Here is a 21,671-nt window from a genome sequence, read left to right as displayed (position 1 = left end):
TTTCTATTTAAACATATTTTTACAAACAGCTGCATACTGTAGAACAATTGCTACGTACTGTTATTTTGCAAAATAAACATTAACTGATAAAATAATTCAATTTCCTCATTATTTGTGCTCTCTACACACCACAGCCCACTTTGTAAGATTTTTTTTTCTCAAAAAGCTTTAGCAAAACTAATTCATGAAATGAAGTGACAGTAGGCTATTCCACACAAATTAGTCATAGCTCATTATATATTTTAAACCATGTTGCGCATTCTCATTGTTTTAAAATCAGATACATCTTCACAAAATACATGTGTTCGTATATTAAAAATATTTTATAATTATTATTTCAGTGTTACATGAAACTACGTTTCAGTTAGCGGTTTAGTTAATATTTATAAAAAAAATATTCATTGGTAGTATTTACAAGTAGAATAATTGACATGAAAACAAGTTAATTTTCTTTTCTATTATAAAATATTGAGAACAAGTACGCTTACTAACTGGTGGCAAAGAATAACACAATGGACACCAATGAGTTGACGAAAATCCTTCCGTAATGTTGTTGACATGGAATAAAAATGTGATTTGTTTTAGATTTAGGACCGTAAAAATAATAAAAGATAAAATTTTATTAAAAACTTAAGCCTAAAATTAATTCAGAAATTTAATATTTTTAGAATCAATGCTATACAAGTTGCAGATCCAGAGAACTTGAAAATAGTTTGTTGAGTTTAAGGCTACATCTCTATTTATTTTCATCAAGCCTAAGTTCTAACTTGATGTTTCACTTTCGTAAGACAAAAATTGATTGGCTGTACATGAACTCCGTGGTCGATTTCTGACAGCTCCACTTTATAGTTTTTTTTTACAAAACTTTGCAGATCTATATTTAAATAACAATGAAAATTTAAACCCCATGACATAGTTTTTCTTTTTTTAGCTTACAATGTGTACAATAAAATTTATGGCAGCCTATCGAATAGCAGGATGTCATTGTTTATGTCCTTATTACACGTGAAAACCAAATTGTTTTTGCTTTTGTTTTTTTATTTTTATTTAGTTACCGAAAATATTAAAAACATCAGATACATCCAATCTTTATTAAAGTCCGAAAAAACCAGACAGGCAGGATTTTATAACCATATTAATTGTAACTACGCAGTGCATGATTTAAATTTAATTTATGGACCTCTCAAATACCTTTGAGACTTTTCTCGCTGGCGTCCATTAACCCAATTAATCGACGGACGTGTTTTAAAACGAAGGGAAGCAAAAGTATGCATCCTGTCTTCACTCTATGGTAGACGTGAAGATGTCAAAATATAGATGTCATATGTGACAGAAATGGTGTCACCAATCTGACTCTAGACATGCCCACTGAAGATGTCACCTTTTAGGTGTCACTATAAGTGGTGTCATCAGTCTGACTCTAGACGTGCCCAATGAAGATGTTCTGATTGCTGTCAGTAGCCAGGTATTTCACATTCTCGACATTCAACTGATTGCAATGGTGTATGATGTTTGGGGAGTATTTTAGATGGAAAGTTCTGAAACACAATAATTTAAACTAAAAAATCAAATGCATATCAATAAAAATAATTACTACACTATATATATATATATATATATATATATATATATATATATATATATATATATATATATATATATATATATATATATATATATATATATATATATATATATATATATATGTATATATATATATATATATATATATATGGTTATGTAAGTAAAACAATGCAGTATAACTCACACGACCCTCTTGCCAATCCCACTTGCTTTTCGTTTTTTAGATTTTATTTTCGTTGTTTCGGTACTTAGAGCACGCTCAATCAAATTCTGTACTGCCAACACTGGTAAAGGACCATCCATATCCGTCACAGATTTTAATCTGGCTTGTTTCGGTTCTCTGGGGTACCGGATATAATTGACATCCAATTCTTTAGCTTTTGTCAATATTTTCATTTTAACATTCATATCCTTTTTATTTGTTTTCTTCGTTTTTTTCTTGACATATTTTGATGAAATATTCACTTTATATTTCCAGAAGTATTTTCTCCTGGAGGCGTAGGCATGAGGCCCCACATTACTGTAATAATGCTTGTGAAGTTTATTCTTTGGGGCCTGTTTCTTGAAATATCTTGTAGTAGATTTTGGTGAGTCATTTTTTGTCCGACTATTTAAAAGTTGATATCCGCCATTTTCTGTGTTCTCAACGTCCATACTGTTTCTCATGCTGTTTGTCTCGTTTAATCGATCGTCACTAGTGCGGGTTCTAATCCATTTGCTGGAATGGAAAATTTTTCAATGTAATAAATATTAATTTTTTTTTTAATTCAAGAGTAAGACACTTCATCATTCCTACATTTTTTAATTAGTGAATTTAGAGGAGAGATCCTTAATTAGCGAAATGTAATTTACCTGTACAATTTTAAGAGCGTATGTGAATTGATTTCTTAAATTCAGTAACACACACTCTAGCGCCAATTCTTCTCTATATTTTCGTTTTTTTTAAATATTCCACTGATATTGATGTTCCCTATCCAGTGATTGTGAAATGATAGACCAGTTCAAGGATAATCCAAATAATTACCTAATTAAGACGTAGCTTCACATTTTGGCTTTTATAACCAACTACCACTTTTTGTGGGATAGGACGCACAACTCATACAGATCTCCAAAGAACAATATACGGCGCTAGAATATATATCTGCTGATTTGTCCCAGCATAGTTGCATCGTATGTATCTTTTGTTCTAAGAAACCCTTATTGAAACTGAATTTAACTTGTTATTTTAAGGATAAAATTAAAACTTTGACCATCAAAACGGATTGACAAACATAGAAATGAAAACAAGCGTTTTCATAAAAAATTAATGCCCCAATGAATACTACATTTAATTTAAAAAAAATAAAGAAATTACAGTTTAATAGCAAATATCAGATCGATGAAAAGTAATTTACATAGTTAACAAACCTGAGCATTGGTTTTCGTTTCGTTTCTTCCATTTTGCTATTTATGCTATTCTTTTCTTGTATGACCTTCACACTTTGCTTATCTAAACAGAAACAAGTTTCATCACTTAACTAATCAACAACTAAAACTCTTACGACTTAAGATAGTTTCAGATTGAAAGAAAGTCTACCATACCGTTCGTTTGACTTTCTCCATCTGAGCTTTCTTGGATAACGTCTGAGTTGTCCAACATATCCTTGTGTTTTTCAAAGAATGTCTGACCATTCTCCCCAAACGTTTCAAGGTTTGGTTGTGTTAAGTTTTCTTGAAGGTGTAGTGGTCTAAAATTATCTGGTGCGTTTTTCTGACTTGGTTGGCCCATTTCCGATGATTGTATGTGTGTACATTTATTATGTGCAATGTTTTGGTCGAGCTTAGTTTGAATTGTTTGCTTAACCGAGTTCTTAGTTGCTGTAGCATTGGTCAATTTGGTATTTTTTGTTGTTGTTGTGGTACTGGCTATTGGTGTTGAAGATCTATCATTCCTTGTGTTGCTATTAACATTTGGATCTGATGTGGATGTGCTAAAGGCTTTTGCTGCCGAAATTGTTGTAGTATTAGTGGTTGGTGGTATATCAGAAGTTAGTGGTATATCAGACGTTGGTGGGATATTAGTAGTTGGTGGGATATCAGTAGTTGATGGGATATCAGTAGTTGGTGGTAGATAAGTAGTTGGTGGGATATCAGTAGTTGGTGGGATATCAGTAGTTGGCGGGATATCAGTAGTTGGTGGGATATTAGTAGTTGGTGCTAGATCAGTAGTTGGTGGGATATCAGTAGTTGGTGGGATATCAGTAGTTGGTGGGATATCAGTAGCTGGTGGGATATCAGTAGTTGGTGCTAGATCAGTAGTTGGTGGGATATCAGTAGTTGGTGGGATATCAGTAGCTGGTGGGATATCAGTAGTTGGTGCTAGATCAGTAGTTGGTGGGATATCAGTAGTTGGTGGGATATCAGTAGTTGGTGGGATATCAGTAGTTGGTGGGATATCAGTAGCTGGTGGGATATCAGTAGTTGGTGGGATATCAGAAGTTGGTGGGATATCAGTAGTTGTTGGAATAGCATAAGTTGATGAAATATCGGTAGTTGGGGATGTATCCGTAGTTGGTGTTATATAAGTAGTTGGCGTCGTAATTTGAGTTGTATCAGTAGTTTGTGGTATAACAGATGTTAGTGTTATATCAGCATTTGGTGTTTTATCAGTAGTTGTTAGTATATCAGCAGTCGATAATTTATCAGTAATTGATGTTGTAGATGGCGTTGTATTAGTAGTTGTTGTCGTATCAGTGGTTGCTGTTATATCAGTACTTGATGTTGTATCAACAGTTGGCGGCACATAAGAAGTTGGCGTTATATGATTAGTTGATGTTGTAGTTGGTGTTTTATCAGTAGTTTGTGTTATATGAGTATTTGGCATTGTAGATGGTGTTGTATTCGTAGTTTTTAGTGTATCAGTAGTTCGACTTGTAGTAGTTTTATCAGTAGTTTGTGTTATATGAGTATTTGGCATTGTAGATGGTGTTGTATTCGTAGTTTTTAGTGTATCAGTAGTTCGACTTGTAGTAGTTGTTAGTGTCGTATCGCGATTAATATAATTAGTCGATGGTTTGATTGTTGTTGTTAGAGAAAGCAGTTGTATAGAAGTAATTGGTATTGTATCAGAAGTGTGGGGTATATCAGAAGCTGGTGTTGTATTTGGCGTGATTTCAATATTTGGTGTAGTTTCAATATTTGGTGTAGTATGAGAAGTTTGTGGTACATCATTAGTTGGTGTTGTATTTGGTGTATTTTCAATATTTGGTGTATTTTCAATATTTGGTGTAGTATTAGAAGTTTGTGGTATATCAAAAGTTGGTGTTGTATTTGGTGTATTTTCAATATTTGGTGTATTTTCAATATTTGGTGTAGTATGAGAAGTTTGTGGTACATCATTAGTTGGTGTTGTATTTGGTGTATTTTCAATATTTGGTGTATTTTCAATATTTGGTGTAGTATTAGAAGTTTGTGGTATATCAAAAGTTGGTGTTGTATTTGGTGTATTTTCAATATTTGGTGTATTTTCAATATTTGGTGTAGTATTAGAAGTTTGTGGTATATCAAAAGTTGGTGTTGTATTTGGTGTATTTTCAATATTTGGTGTATTTTCAATATTTGGTGTAGTATGAGAAGTTTGTGGTACATCATTAGTTGGTGTTGTATTTGGTGTATTTTCAATATTTGGTGTATTTTCAATATTTGGTGTAGTATGAGAAGTTTGTGGTACATCATTAGTTGGTGTTGTATTTGGTGTATTTTCAATATTTGGTGTATTTTCAATATTTGGTGTAGTATTAGAAGTTTGTGGTATATCAAAAGTTGGTGTTGTATTTGGTGTATTTTCAATATTTGGTGTATTTTCAATATTTGGTGTAGTATTAGAAGTTTGTGGTATATCAAAAGTTGGTGTTGTATTTGGTGTATTTTCAATATTTGGTGTATTTTCAATATTTGGTGTAGTATGAGAAGTTTGTGGTACATCATTAGTTGGTGTTGTATTTGGTGTATTTTCAATATTTGGTGTATTTTCAATATTTGGTGTAGTATGAGAAGTTTGTGGTACATCATTAGTTGGTGTTGTATTTGGTGTATTTTCAATATTTGGTGTATTTTCAATATTTGGTGTAGTATGAGAAGTTTGTGGTACATCATTAGTTGGTGTTGTATTTGATGTATTTTCAATATTTGGTGTATTTTCAATATTTGGTGTAGTATGAGAAGTTTGTGGTACATCATTAGTTGGTGTTGTATTTGGTGTATTTTCAATATTTGGTGTATTTTCAATATTTGGTGTAGTATGAGAAGTTTGTGGTACATCATTAGTTGGTGTTGTATTTGGTGTGGCTTTAGTATTTGGTGTAATATAAGACGTTGGTTGTATCTCACTACTAAAAGCAGTTGCTGTTGTAACAGGTGCATTATTAGTGGTTGGTGCTGTATCAGTATTTGATGGTATGTTAATAGGTGTTGTAGATGTTGTATCAATATCAAGTATTTTATCTTCAGAAGCTGAAACTTCTGATCCAGTAGCATTCAAATTAAGCTGTGTTTTGACTTCTGTATTTGTAGAGGATGTTGTCGATCTTGGAGAATTTGATTTCAAACTGTTTGCTAGATATGAATATCCTGTCTGTATAGCTGAAAAAAATATCAGTGTACTATTAAGACGATATTTTCTTTAGGTATTTACATTTTACTTTAAAATTAAAAGCATGAAATGGTTGAATGTGAGTCGCGAAAAATGATACGATCTACCTACTTTTCGTTTTATAGTTAAGAATCGCATATAAATAATCGCAACACTATTGTTTTAATATTTCATTTACAATAATCTGAAAAAAAAATAGAAGGGTACAAGACAAAAATGACAGATGAAAATAAACTTACCCCAAGTGGATGGAATTACTAGACTTCTGGTACAACTCCACGCTGCCATGAATTTATTTCTCTTTTGTTTCAACACCTTAGCGCCGTGTTTTCTCAGAACTGCAACAGCGTCATCGTTTGATTTTTCCGTGGCCACATCCAAGGCTGTCTGACCGGAAGTGTCAACAATGTCAAGGTTAGCGTCCTTCTGGGCGAGTACTCTGATTACGTTAAGATAGTTTGCTTCAGCGCTGTAGTGCAATGGGGTTTTCCCGTAATGGTCAGTGACGTCAACACCAGCTCCGGCTTCCACTAACGTCTTCACGACTTCCGTGAGGCCTCTCTGGGAGCTGTAGTGTAAAGCCGTTTTGCCGCAGTTGTCAGTCGTATCGAGAAAGTCTGTAAATTTCACCAGCGTTAAAGCTGTTTCTGTACGCCCTTTGATGGCAGCATAGTGTAAAGGTATTTTACCTTCGTTGTCTTTTAAGTTTGCTGAGGCTCCAGCTTTTTGTAAAATATTTGTCATGACGCTATTTGCTGTTTCTGCACAGTAGTGTAACGCAGTCTTTCCATGCTCGTTTCTACTATTAATAACAGCACCTCTTTCTAAAAGCAGCTTTACGATTTTATCACATCCACGACTAGCAGCATAATGGAAAGCTGTCTTACCTTGCCTATCAACCAGATTTACATCAGCTCCTGCACGCAACAACGCATCAGCAACATCTTCATGTCCATTTTCGAGAGACAAATGTAAAGCGGTTTTTCTTGACCAAAAAGTACGCTCATTGACATTCGCTTTCTTTTGTATCAATAGATCAACAAAACTTTTGTGACCTTTTTCAACGCTTATTTGTAAAGCTGTTTTCCCAATTCCAAAAAACCAGGTTTTTGTATTTAAATTTGCTCCCTCTTTAAGAAGCAACGCTCCCAGCTCTGTATTCCCGTTCTTTGCACACACATGTAAAGGTGTCCAACCCCAGGAGTCCTTACAATCTTTATACCTGTTTGACCCCTTAACACAGTCTTCTAAAAGAGTGTTGCTATTTTTCTCAGCTAACTGGTGCATGGGGGATCTCATATACAGAAAAAAAGAAACAAAACCCCTGAGGTAAGAACTATAAAAAATGTTGACCCTAGTTTGAATATGATACAAGAATACCAAAGAGGGGATACCAACCCAATACATTAAAGATTCCAGATAAATTGCTACGTATTCAGGAACCACAGATGTGATGAAACTTGTAACAACGTAGAATATACATTGCCAAAAAAATGCTTGCTTTTTAGGAAAGCCCAGAAATTGGAAAATGAATGAGAACAGCCATATCACTAAAGAGCTCTGGGTACTAATCTTGTTGTTTAACATTTTTAAAACTACAACTACTAGCTGGCTGTTGTCTACTTGATTTCCCAGTGACATCTTTGGTTTATTTCTTTATTTGCACACTTGATTCTTTTGTAACTTTATTTGTTTGTTTGTTGAAGTTATTTCTTTATTTGTTTTCTTGATTCCTTTGCTTGTTGAAGTTATTGCTTTATATATTCTCATTATTACTTTGTTTTTTAAGTTATTTCTTTATTTGTTCACTTTATTTGTTCACTTTATTTGTTCACTTTATTTGTTCACTTTATTTGTTCACTTTATTTGTTCACTTTATTTGTTCACTTTATTTGTTCACTTTATTTCTTTACTTTATTTCTTCACTTTATTTCTTCACTTTATTTCTTCAATTTATTTCTTCATGTTATTTCTTCACTTTATTTCTTCACTTTATTTCTTCACTTTATTTCTTCACTTTATTTCTTCACTTTATTTCTTCACGTTATTTCTTCATGTTATTTCTTCACTTTATTTCTTCACTTTATTTCTTCACTTTATTTCTCCTCTTTATTTCTTCACTATATTTCTTCACTTTATTTCTTCACTTTATTTCTTCACTTTATTTCTTCACTTTATTTCTTCACTTTAATTCTTCACTTTATTTCTTCACTTTATTTCTTTCATTCTGTATGACCTGAAGTTAAATAGGGAAAGTGAATGTATAAAAATGGAATTTTAAATTATCTATCTATAAATTTAAAAAGCTAGTATGTGGATGTATATCCTGTATGCATTACTAAACTATTAATCCGACCGCCATAAAACTTTGGGAATGTTTCTGAGAAAACAAATGTTTAAAATTCCGAGGGGCGTCGCAGGATCGATGCAGGGGGTCTGTACTGCACTTTCTTAATGCATGCAACGTCAATTTTTTTTTATTACTTGAACGATAACTAAGTCAATTAACTAAGATGAAAAACATTTGCTTTCTGATGTATAATTTTGTATCTATTTAAATAAAGGGAAGTAATTTGTATAATTTCTAAAAGATATAATTATAAATTCTGTGAAAAATGATTAGTTTTGGCTAATTTTGATATATGCACTATTTAAACATTAAAATATTTAGTTGAAGAAAGGTACTTTTTAAAAGAAATAATTGATATTGAATTTTCTATACATCAATTTAAATTTATGTACAAAAATTGAAAAATCTTTAAAAAAAAACAAGCACAGCGGCGATCAGCTAGAGGTTGTTGTTTTTACTACTTGCGAGTCAATCACACCTCTGTCCGCGTGTCCACCACCCACGGAGATACAGTCCATTTCATCTTTATACTTTAGAATTTCTAGTGTCGTTACCCTAACCCTAATCAAATTTTTAGCCATACCCTAAAAAATAGTCCCGACACCAAGTGCTGACACTTGCCTAACTAGTTAACATAAAAACCCCAATGTGGGGGGGGGGGGGGGGGGAGTTACATATTTACAAACTAGCCTTCTTGTAATTTTTAAAGCCTTGAATTAACGGTACATAATAAATGTATTGTAGATTTAATTAAATAAAACTTACATTTTCTTACTATGCCTTCAAGACCACGCAGCGAAGAATAACACACACACATCTTTGCTAATCCAATAAAATCGTCTAAACTTCGTATCGCATTCGAGATGGTTTGACCTGACCGTGTAGCAGTAAAACCCTGAAGCTAGCAATAAATCTAAAGCCAGCCAATGAAAACAACCCACATCTCTCGCGTAACACATGCCTTATCCTAGCACACAAACACTTGACTCAAAATTTATAGTAAGGGGATTCCCCCTTTGAATTCCCGGTTTTATTTCTTAATAATGAAGTCAAGGTTATGCTGTGTTCGTACAAAATAAAAGACCCTGACAGAAAATGCATTTAATAAGTATCACAAAATAATCTATATAATAAAAACCTTTGAAATGAACTGAAAAAACCCATAAAAAACTGTCTATTAGTTAACTTTCAAATGCACTGAAAAGAAATAAAACAAACGAATTTGCTTTCCTTCATAAAAGCTTTGGTTACTCATGAGATCTTTTACATATTTTAGCAACCAGTTTTTATGAAAGAAAACAAATTCATTTTATTTTATTTTCAGTGCATTTAAAAGCTTGCTATAAGAAAGGTTTTTTTTATATTTGTTTCTACTTTTTCGTATAATGTACCAATGCTGCAACAAAACATTTTTTTCCCCACGTTTTCTTTAACTTGCTTTCGTCTCTGTTTGTCTTTCCAATCAAATCTTGCGATAGAAATTTCTGGCACTTCCCAGTTAGCTAGCGCGCTGAAATTTTTAGGGATGCTTTGTTTTGGATGACAATAGAATATTCAATTGTTATTATTACTAAATTGATCCATGGAAACATTTTATTGATCATTTTAGACAGCTATATAATTGTACAAAAAACGCGGGGAAAAAGGGACATAATCCAGTAACTGTAATTTGATGAAAACAAGGTTCGGTACTCTCCCTCTTTGCTTACTGTGTAGTGTTCACGCGGTGTTTGTGTTCAAACAACCGTAACAACTGGTGGCCAGTATGGGGGAGACGATATGGTCGAGTGGTTGGGCACACGATTGCTATCCCACTCGACACGGGCTCAAATCTATGTGTTCTAGTCAGTAACGTATTCACACAACATGTTTTTTACGAGTTGTCTTTTTACGAGACTTTAATGCTATACAACTTTTATGAGATTTTAATGCAAACAAACAGACAAAGACTAAAAAGTAGAAAATAATAATCATTAAAAAAGTTAAAAAAAACCCACGTTTTCTGATTGAACTAAAAAGTAGAAAATAAATGCTATACATGACAATAATGCAAGCGATCACTCTACTATAAGCGATCAAAAACGTGGGGCGCCGTGATTTTCTTACAGTTTCTAATACTGTTGACTCTCTACAAGCTCCCTAATAAAAGTCAATAGTATTATCTAATCAATAGTAATATAACTTTTACTTCGGCGCCCCACGTTTTTCATCGCTTATAGTAGAGTGATCGCTTGCATTATTGTCATGTATAGCATTTATTTTCTACTTTTTAGTTCAATCAGAAAACGTGGGTTTTTTTAAAACTTTTTTAATGATTATTATTTGCATTATTATCCCCTCTACCCCGCAAAAGCAGCCATCCGTGACGATAGTTTACATACGACAGGGGACCACCAGATCAAGTAGATCTTATTACCTTTTCTTTGTTTCAAACCGTATAAAATTTATCTGCCCCTAATAGCGTCCACTAGATCGACCATCGCTACGATTGTAAACATTCTTCTGAACCACAGCTCACCAGAATGTTATGGTGGTCGCGTCTAACTAGTATTCTCCCCTTCTGTTCTTGAATATAGTAATCAGTGATTTAATATTGTGATCTCCCCTTATTTTCGAAACCGTTTACTTAATTTTTAATGACTAACTAAACATACTATTAAATAATTTTTTTATATAGACTTGTACTGTCATCGAAGCGGAACGTATCTGGAAAGTTTGAATGAAATCGCTGCATTGGAAGTGGTCAACATGGAGTTACAAGATTTGCCACAAACCCACAAAAAACAAACAAACAAACAGACGATGCAAACCAAATAAAAGCTTGTAAAAATATATAAGAAGCACTTGCCTCCTTTAATAAAAGCATTGGTCGTTAAAATATGTAAGAGATCTTATGAAACACAATTACTCACACCAAAATAACAACACATATGGTAGCCTTTGATTTGTCTGTAGCCTACCCACCACATAAAACCTGGTGTAGTCTCTGACTTGTATCTAGCATGCACACCACTCTAACGAGCCTAGTGTAACAGAGATTTAAAGAAAAAGGGAACACCACTACGCAATAGATATCCCTAGCCAAGAAAATGAGACCTTGACCTCTACGATAAACGTCTGCAATAATTTGTTTTCTATCTACAAGTAGGACCAAGTGTGTACTTCTTCGGGAACTCCCGATTTATTACGTAGCACTAAACCTAAGCCGTGTGTACTTCTTACCAACACAAGTCGATGATGTTAGGTTGCTTCAAGTGGGTTTTATATAAACTCTTTCTGAGTTCTCGGTCACAACGTTAAAAAACATACTTCCTGCTCGTACTCAGTGTTTCTTCCAGACTTTTTTCTCCGGGGGGGGGGGGGGGGGGGGAGGCGGTAGACTTTCTTCGGATTGGGGGCGGACACTGTTAAAAGTATATATTTTCTATATAAATTATATAAATTTCATTTCGTTCGGGGGGGGGGGGGGGGGGGAGAATTTTTTCGGGGGGACTTTGCCCCCCCCCCGAAGAGATACATGAAAGAAACTCTGCTCGTTCTAATCGCAACCTCCGCCCACATCCTCTGCTGCACACCTCCTTGCTTTTGCTCACAACACACTCGCTGTCACTCGTCCAGTCGCTTCCCTTGTTACCCTCGTTCACTCCGTACAACAAAATACACATTAAAAAAACCAGGACACGACACTGCCTACATTACTCTGCTAAAACCAGTGTTTCTTTCTGACTTTTTATTCGGGGGGGGGGGGGTACATTTTAAATTTTCGGGAAGTTACTAAGTTTTTCGGTGGGGGGGGGGGGGGGGAGGGTGGGCACTGGTTAAAGTAAATAGTTTATATATATTTATTTTGTCCGGGAGTGGGGGTTAGGGTTGGGGTAGCCTTGCTTCGAGGAGGTGCCTGAAAGAAACACAACTTTCCCATCACCACAACAACACTTCATCAGACCCACAAGGGTCATATATTTCACAACTAAAGTTAAAGAGTTAAAAAAATAACACAAAGGGTAAAGGGTGTTTATCATTTTATTATGTGGAAATGTAATGGTTCGGGATGTTATAGAAGAATACTTTAAAACACTCCTAAAATCTTTACAAAATCTTATTTGACTTGATTCCTCATGTTTATCTTCTCTTGGGGTCGAAACTCGCGAGTGAAAATTTCAACTACTGCCGAATAAAGTGCCGAACCGCCTTTTTTTCTAACTTGCCATGTAGGTCATGACCAGAAGACATTGCAACGTGAACTAAATTTGTCTTTAGATGATTAGCTATCAAAACTTCAAAATGGATGTTAACTTACTAGTGATATATAACTATGTAAAAAAATTGTGCTACATTTCATTAGTTGTGCAGATAATGAAGGGAATGTAGCGCTCCCAAATATCATTACATTGGTTTCATCTTTGTGAATGTAGACTAGCCCAAATCAAGGTATCACCAGAGTCGTCGCGAGGCGGGGGAGGGGGGAGGGGTGCGGACCGCACCGGGTGGCACCATTTAAGGGGTGACACTAAGAAAAAAAAATTGCAAAATATATAGAATTAACACTTTTTGTCAGTTTAATTAATGGTTAATTAGGGTTAAAAACTATTTAAGTACATATTGAATATCACGACAAGTTGGGGTGGGAGTGACATGAATACCGCAATGGGTGTCACCTTACAGGTGTCAGTTGTCACAGCAGTTGTGTCACCAATCTTTTATTGACCAGGCACACTAGTTATTGTATTTAAAGAATGAAAAAATCCTCCTCAAAAACTACCCGCCAGTTAAAAAATTATAAACATAGAAATAACATTTTTTAAACTGATGAGTCTACACATGTAAACATGTATTAATATTCATTCCATTTTTAACCCCCTTGTATTCCTACTTGGATGTCATCAATGCAATTATTTTAATTCGACTGGTTCCTCTTCTTGTATTTCACGCTTAGGAACACTCTCTCTCAAGTCGCCTGAAAGTAATGGATCTTTAGCGGAAGAGTTAGCTTCATCTGACTGTATTGCATTATCTCTCGAGACAGTGATCAATGCTTGTGCTTTAACTCTCCCGATATCACCTCCAGTGTTTGGTGTCCTGCTTCTCCCCTCGCCATTGCTATTTCGCTTGTTGTCATTATTCTCCTCTATTCCACCTCCTCTGCTTTCTGCAATTTTAAAAATTCGAGCTTACAATTAATGTCCTTAATGAAAACATAAAGAGATAGTATTAACTATGTGCAACTTTTAAGTAAAAAAATTATAAGTATTAATACTATCAACAATGAATAATTTAAAGTAATAACACTATCAAAAATTAATAATTTTCAATTATTTCCATAATAAAAATGGGGTGGGGATGGGGAAGGGGGTGGGTAACACCACGTTGAGTTTCTGCATCATGTGACATTTAACATATGACACTGAAGCGTAGCGACCCCTCCCGGCGCCCGGGGACAAACTTTCAATTTGACGCCCCCCCCCCCATGTATTTTTTAAATATTTCTAATTCAAAGCTGTAACTAAAATGAGTTTTTAATTTTTTTTCTAACCCATTTTGGCGCCCCTAGAGCCGGCGACTGGGGACATATATACCCCACCCCCTCCCCACACCGTCGCTACGCCTCTGATGTGACACCTAACATGTGACACCTAACATGTGACACCTCTGATTCTTTAAAAAATTTAAGACAGCTACCTGGTGTTGGATTTTCTGTTTCTTGTTTACACCAAAATCTAGAACATATAGAACGTATCTGATCTCGTTTTTTCCAAACTAAAACGCCCGCTGCTGCCATTACTAAAACAGCTAAACCAGTAAACAGATAACTCCAGATTCCGTTTTCACCACCTGATTAAATAGACAAAAGTAAAACAAATTTCATGTCATCGAAATTTTAAAAGGTAAACTAACAACAACGAAATAATAATTTAAATGACATTTTTTTTAGTTTTTTATTTAAAGAAATAGCAAATAAATCAATTCAGTAAACAGATACCTTTACTAGAGAGAGAATGGAATCTAGCATGACAGGCTAGTGTGCAGGACAATTGCGGAAACACACTGACGTCATTCGGTTTTATGTCTCGACACCACTGCAGGATTTCATTCTCCGACATACTCTCGTCAAAACACGATTTCTTTCGTCCGGCATCGCAGAACTCGTCATAACCATGGCAGACGCCATCGAGCAGACATTTACATGGTCTTTCTTGTGGGCATCTTTTATTAGCCAACTGATCTAAAGCTGTTGAAATATGTTGCTTACAGCATTAATTAGTCAACAAAGTAACTGCAGTAATTAAATTTACGTCGTTGAGTAATGAATTATGTGAACCATGAACATTTAACAATTTTAAGTCACTTCTTTAAAGCGCATGTGTGACTTTTAGTGGCTTCACAAGACGGGGCGGGATGCTGTCCGCAATGGAATATACCATTAGAGAGAGTGACACCAAATAAATAAATCGTGAAATTTACTGTTTTAAACAACTAATCCAGTTAATTAATGGCAGGGGAAGAGGTGACACCAAACCGAAAATGGAAAATAGAGAGTTCACCTGTTTCTACAACCGCTGCATATGAAGGGATAGTGTGGCCAGTACTATGCCCATCCGCCTTTATTGTTACAGATATAGATATAGTGTTATAGATACTAAACTAAAGTTTACATTATCAACATATAATGCAAGTTTTAAAAAATATCTTAAAAAATTAATTTACCTGCACGAAATAAGTTTGGATATTTAGATGGACAGGCGAACTGGCAGGCTTTGTCTGGCATAGAAGTGACGTTAATCACTACCTTATCGATACACCACTGCAACTGTTCTTTCTCCATCATTGTCTCGTTGAAGCACGACGTAACCACACCGTGATGGCAGTACTCATCCAGACCGTGACAGATGCCGTCAGGCAGACATTTTAACGGTCTCTCCAGTGGGCACGTTTTATTTGCTAGTTTCTCCAAAGCTGGTGTTAGGAAACAATACAAGAATTTATAATTTTATTTTTGTTTGGGAATATTTTTTTCCTGCTGGAAGGAACTGGTACATTTTGTGTTGGGTAAGTGCATATATGACATAACACTTTAGAGAAAGTGTGATCAAACGACTGGTATTAAGAAAGTGTGACGTCATATTTTACATTAAAAAAAAACAATTCTTTTGGAAACACAGTTTTAGAATGTATCTCATGTTTAAAAATGTTTTTAAGGTATAATGAAAAGTGATTGTAAATCCATAATTTACACTGTTTTTTTTATTTGTAAATAAATCTAGTAATTAGCGATAATGTCAGGTAAGTCTAACAAGCAGTTCTATTAACTTTGCGATTTTCTAAGTCAAGGGACATTGCTTAATTATAATGTACAGCAAAATCAACCTAGCTTGGTTATATCCTCTTACAGAAGATTAATAAATACAATTAGATAAGGCTAAAGATCTAAAAAAAATATGATGTTCCATTCGGATTTATATTTCGTTTACTTAAATTTTTGCTGTTTATGTTATAATTAAGCCGTCTTTTTATTTAAATATTCATATATAGCCATTACTTGTAGTAAAACTACAATGCATTCGGGAAAAAAAACGTATCGTTTTAGGAGAGCACCTGAATTTGAATTTTTAATCGAAAAATTATATTTGATAGCAATGCAAAAGTGCTAAAATTAAAAAAAATGAAGATTCGAACTAAATCTAAGTAGAAAATCTTTATGTAGTCGTGTGGTTTATCCGTAACGTGAGAAAAAAAAAGAAACATCACAATTGGAGATATTAGTTATGTAGGAGACCAAATAGTTAAATATATACAACATATGTGTACAAAAAACCATATACATTTATTACATTTACATTAAAAAAAATTCTAAGAGTTGAAGCTTTCTAACGGTATCAAATACACTATTTTAAGGCAATTCGAATTCTATTATCAATGATGTAAACACGTAAAATTATTATAGAGACATTGCTTTAAAATTGTTTTAAAAATATTGAAGAAAATAATTTTCATGTTATGTTTTTCCCTTTTGAACGAATAAATAAACCGGGAGTGATCTCCCCTAAACTTTCTCGAATATTCTTATATAACACTACGTGGGATGGCAACTCGGAATATAGACATGACTTTTAATTACTTAAACTTTTAAAAATAGAATAGAGTCTCGTAGAAAAAAGAATTGCGCACCAAGCGAACGTCAAAACAAAATGTGCATTATAGTGCGGAATATTATTAGTATCTTATAAATTAACATGCGTTTTTTGAGAAATCGGAAATAGCGTAAATTACTACTTCCGGTCAACCGAAATTACTAAAAATTTAATAGATGGTAGAGATTTAGATATGTTACTTACAAAAAAAATTTCATTTACCTATCTGAAATAGTACTCAAGTTATAGGCTTTTGAAAAATCAAAGTAGAAAAAGTACCATTTCCGGTTATCGAAAAGCGATCAAAAGTTGATACGGATCTACGATTTTGATAAAATACTTATATATGAAATTTCATAGACCTAGTACTCAATTTATCATGTTTACGGACACACACACACAAACACACAAATGCACACACATACACACAGAGATACGGACAAGATTGCAAAAATATGTTTTTCCGACTCACGAAGGTGTAAAACTTTAGGATTTTTAAAAATCTCAATAATTTTTTTGCACGATTACAAGACTTTCTCTATACTTCGTATATACGAGAAAGTAAAAAAATGTTGAAAAAAGCAAATTTTCACATTTTAGCTTTTCTCATGCGTACCTCCCATTTACAGTACTTGTAATGTGCTAAAGTGTTTTAAAAGTTAAATAAACATATCTTGCTTAGTTACCTTCATGATGCAGCGATGGAAATTTCGCCTGACAAGCAAACTTGCAGGCTGGGTCCGGCATTAATGTGACGTCACTCTGTCCCTCGTCTTGACACCACTGCTTCAGTTCATCCACCGACATCGTCACGTCCAAACACGATTTGTTTTGTCCAGCATGACAGTACTCGTCAAAACCATGACAGATGCCGTCTGGCAGACATTTTAACGGTCTGTCACGTGGACATTTTAAGTTGACCAGTTGATCCACAGCTATTTAGAAAAAAAAACCCAGTTATAATCCGGTATTTGTATTATTGTATTCTTCAGCCTAACATATTCAGAAAATAAAGCTATATAAATTGTTATCAGTTCCTGGTAAGTAAAATTCAAGAGTACAAGCTACGCAATTTTATAATAGCTTGTCATATTGTGATTTAACGTTTCGGCTTTAGCGATTAGTTATTAATGACATAATTCTTCAGTCACCCTCCTTTCGTCACATATTTAAAAAACATCCCCCCCCCCCCAATTTATCAATGTGAACACCACATCTCAGAATCCCCCACCACCTCGATTTCAAATGTTCTTGTTTTTGACAGTTTTTATTTTGAATGCAATTAATTCGTCGTTTGTATAGGCGTACCAGTAATATTTACTTTTTGCAAGCAGTTGTTGTGCTAAAAAACACTATTCACCAAATAATACTAAACATTTTAGCAATTACAAGTCGGAATATAATACACTGACCATATTTTATTACAATTTAATGTTAGTAAAACCTGCTAAAATTCATAAAAAAATGTTTTTAATCTGCAAAGACTGAATTGGCACTTTTTTAACTCCTATCCACCGTATCACACTTTTTCACAAATGTCATATTTACTTGTTTCCCTGCTCTCCACTAGATTGTACAAAAATACATTTAAAAAACACAAACACTCATTTATTTTCAATTTTACTTGTTACAAATTATTTTCTAAAATGTATCCAAAATCGAATATATTCACATTATTAAAATTAGTATGAATGGAAATAAATAAAATCGACTTTAAAATTCTCACTTTAATAGAGACTCATAAAAACCAGCAACTGACCGTTGGCGAGATTGAGTGAATGAAACCATATAAAACCATATAAATAGACACATAAAAACCAGCAACTGACCGTTGTAGAGATTGAGTAAGGGAAACCATATCCATGTAAAATCGACTTAAATCTTCCCACTTTAATAGACACATAAAAACCAGCAACTGACCGTTGGAGAGATTGAGTAAGGGAAACCATATAAAACCATGTAAATTCGACTTTAAACTTCCCACTTTAATAGACACATAAAAACCAGCAACTGACCGTTGGAGAGATTGAGTGAGGGGAACCGTGCCTGGCAAGCGAGAGCACAGAGCTTGGGGTCTCTCATCAACTCGGGTCTGAACTGACCAGTGGTCTTGCACCAGTTCTCCAGCTGGTCGGTGGTGATGTTTTTAGGGAAACACGACTCGACATCTCCAGCAACACAGAACTGGTCTGCGTTGTAGCAGACTCCATATGGCAGACACTTGAATGGTTTGTCTGAGTTACACTTTAGCGCTGTTAGTTCTTCCAAAGTTGGGGGAGCTGAAATTAAAATTTTAAAAAGTTTAATACAATGTCGCATCTCTTTAAGTTATCCTGTCGATACTTTACTATTTTTGGAGCAGGTTAAGTAAACTTCATCTGTTTCAGTGACGTCATAATATAAAATGATAGTGTGGTCAGCACTATAACCAGCAACCTTTACTTTCCCTAACGTGAGTTAGGTACACATCAGAGCTGGGAGGTCTCAAGAACGTTCTAAAATGTCAAGCCCGTGATCCGAACTCGAGACTTTTGGGTTAGCAGTCGGGTTGGTTAAGCTCATGGCTGCTAAACCGCAAAGTCCCGAGTTCGAACTCCCGGTAAGATGAAGTTCGTTCCCTGGGGACAGCAACTCTTCTATGAAAGACAACCCCATAATCAAACAACTGCTGCCTTGTAGTTTGTTCTTGGTTGGACAAAGGCTATGGAAGCAAATCCTAAAAGAAAAGCAGGCTGAAATCTGAGTAAAGGCTAAATAGCGCATAACCAGTTGACACATTATACTTTATTGTGTTAGAGGGAATCCCTAAACTAAAAATTAAGAAAGAAGAAGAAGAAGAAGAAAGAACCACTCTGTCCCTCGATACAGTAATAAAATGTAAACTACCAGTTCAGTCCTAATACTTTAAGGCGGAAAAAATGTTCTTTTTCTTTCACATCGGACTAGCAATGGATTGAGACGTAAGTTCCATATCTATAATGTAAGCCGGTTGGTAGTGTGTCAGTCCTTCCTTCCTTCCTTCCTTCAGTCATTGCTATACAGTCGCCTTACATTTAAGCTAGTAGAGTTGTACCTGGGTAGGTTCGACTACTTACTTTCGACTACACTATTCGATTACGTAGTCATTCTTGATGACAACTCTGTGATTTTGAGTCTGATACTCAGAACTATTATGCCCCCTCCTTAAGACAGTAGTGACCGGTTAAGAACATAATATTAAACTGTTATGCCAGTTAAAATGGTAAGCACGGAGGCATATTTTCACGTTGTTCGCAATTTAAAAACAAATACAAAGAATTGAATGAAATAGCCATTGAATATTAAAGACTTAGTTACTATAGTTACATGTCATACTTTTAAACTTAAAAAAAAAAAAAAATTTCACACTACTTTAAAATATATTTTTTATGTAAATTGTTAAGAAAATGTATCAATAAATGTTAGGCCTGATTTACATTATTTACAGGTAGCAAATAGTAAACAGTACTACTTTATTTCATTTTAAAGGGAAAAGACTGAATTAATATTTTCAGCAAAACAACATAAATGGATTTTAGCCGCTTACGTAAGGGAGACAATTCATAAAATAATAAAAAAAAGGGAGGGGAAGAGGAGGTGGACTAAGACACGGAAGTGTGACGTAATGTGTAAGGTAAATTTTTGTGACATCGTGTATCGATGGAAGTGTGTGTGTGTGGGGGGGGGGGGGGGGGGGAATGGGGGAGGGATTAGGTGGAGATTTTGAAAATTTAAAAATTTGCAGAAAAACAAACAAAAGCATGACGACATACATAACAGAGTCATAACTAACCGACGTTAACTTGCTGACTCATGGGACAAGGTGATGAACTCCAAAATGGCGGAAGCCACCTCTAGAATAAAGAAATTGTTTTTTTTTTTACTGTCTGAGACGGCAATTCGTGTCATGATTTTGGTCAAAGTCAGGGTTATGGTAGCTGCAATAGCACAACAAATATTTTAAAAATTGTATTCACACAATTGTATGAACGTTTGCTACAAATTTTCCAAATTTGTTATTTTAAATGTTTTTTTTCTTTTTTTCTCTTTCTGGGAAATACATGTTTTGTCAAAATCTGAAGCAGCTAATTTCCTTACCTGCGTCGATTAAAGTGATCATACTTAAAAGAATCCAAAAACAATTTCTAATACAATCCATTCTGATTTCCGATGTTGATAGACTACTGGAGCTTCTGTTTTAAAAACATTTTCACATAAGAAATAAAATTACACCATACTAATATCTGTACAGGTGTACATATATTTTCGGATAAACCCAGTTCCGAGAAAGAACTAAAAATACTTTTCCAATAGTTGTATAACCTTTGTGTTTAAATTCTGACGCTGTCTCACTAAATCTATATAATACGTATGCACAAAATATGTGCATAATAATATATAGACTACTCCAAAATACCTAATCATTTATAATTTAGTATTTAGTCTCATATTAAAGCTCTCGCCAAGTACATACAAGATAATCCCTAAATGTTACAATTAACCACACAGGGAATTTCCGATTCCGTTTTAAACGGGCTGGAAAACAAATTCTTTATGACCTAATCTTTTAGCTTTACAATTAGTGATACAGAGTTATCTTTACAATAAACTCATTGCGTTAATAGAGTTATCTTTCTATTAAACTCATGGCGTTAATAGAGTTATCTTTCTAATAAGCGCATTGCGTTAGAACAGAGTTATTATTCCATTAAATACACATTTACATGCAGCAACTTAGTTTTCTAACCATATTTTAAAAATAATATATTAATTTCGTTATACATAAAATGTACTAACTTAGTCATGTGACTATATTTTTAATCACATATCTATTTCAATATATATATATATATATATATGTATATATATATATATATATATATATATATATATATATATATATATATATATATATATATATATAAAATGAACAAAAAAAACCAACTAAGCTTGCACTCTT

General features: G+C 34.1%; 2 protein-coding genes across 4 annotated transcripts; both read right to left on the bottom strand.

The window, feature by feature from the left end:
* Nucleotides 1–951: 951 nt before the first annotated feature.
* LOC131949468 (mucin-2) lies at nt 952–11,734 on the bottom strand. Of its 3 annotated transcripts, none has more exons than XM_059311373.1 (6): nt 11,477–11,734; nt 6,454–8,450; nt 3,166–6,204; nt 2,992–3,073; nt 1,769–2,302; nt 952–1,538 (listed from the first exon to the last, which is right to left on the bottom strand). In XM_059311373.1, exons 2-6 carry the CDS (start codon nt 7,853–7,855, stop codon nt 1,421–1,423), a joined length of 5,175 nt encoding a protein of 1,724 aa, XP_059167356.1. In that variant the 5' UTR covers nt 7,856–8,450; nt 11,477–11,734; the 3' UTR covers nt 952–1,420. The 3 variants fall into 3 exon arrangements, with proteins under 3 accessions (XP_059167356.1, XP_059167357.1, XP_059167355.1); XM_059311374.1 differs by having other exon boundaries at nt 11,529–11,734; XM_059311372.1 differs by lacking the exon at nt 11,477–11,734 and adding an exon at nt 9,330–9,640.
* Nucleotides 11,735–13,425: 1,691 nt separating this feature from the next.
* Nucleotides 13,426–20,964, bottom strand: LOC131949470 (uncharacterized). Its single transcript, XM_059311376.1, has 7 exons — nt 20,810–20,964; nt 18,709–18,972; nt 17,380–17,628; nt 15,270–15,518; nt 14,545–14,793; nt 14,244–14,396; nt 13,426–13,713 (listed from the first exon to the last, which is right to left on the bottom strand). The coding sequence occupies exons 1-7, from the start codon at nt 20,868–20,870 to the stop codon at nt 13,457–13,459; spliced, it is 1,482 nt and encodes a 493-aa protein (XP_059167359.1). The 5' UTR covers nt 20,871–20,964; the 3' UTR covers nt 13,426–13,456.
* Nucleotides 20,965–21,671: the final 707 nt, after the last annotated feature.

Source organism: Physella acuta, unplaced genomic scaffold, assembly GCF_028476545.2.
Source record: "Physella acuta isolate Inbredline_101_S28 unplaced genomic scaffold, ASM2847654v3 ptg000698l, whole genome shotgun sequence".
NCBI classification, from domain to species: Eukaryota; Metazoa; Mollusca; class Gastropoda; family Physidae; genus Physella; species Physella acuta.
Note: the sequence above shows the minus strand (reverse complement) of the source record. Positions and strands in the feature narration are given on the sequence as shown.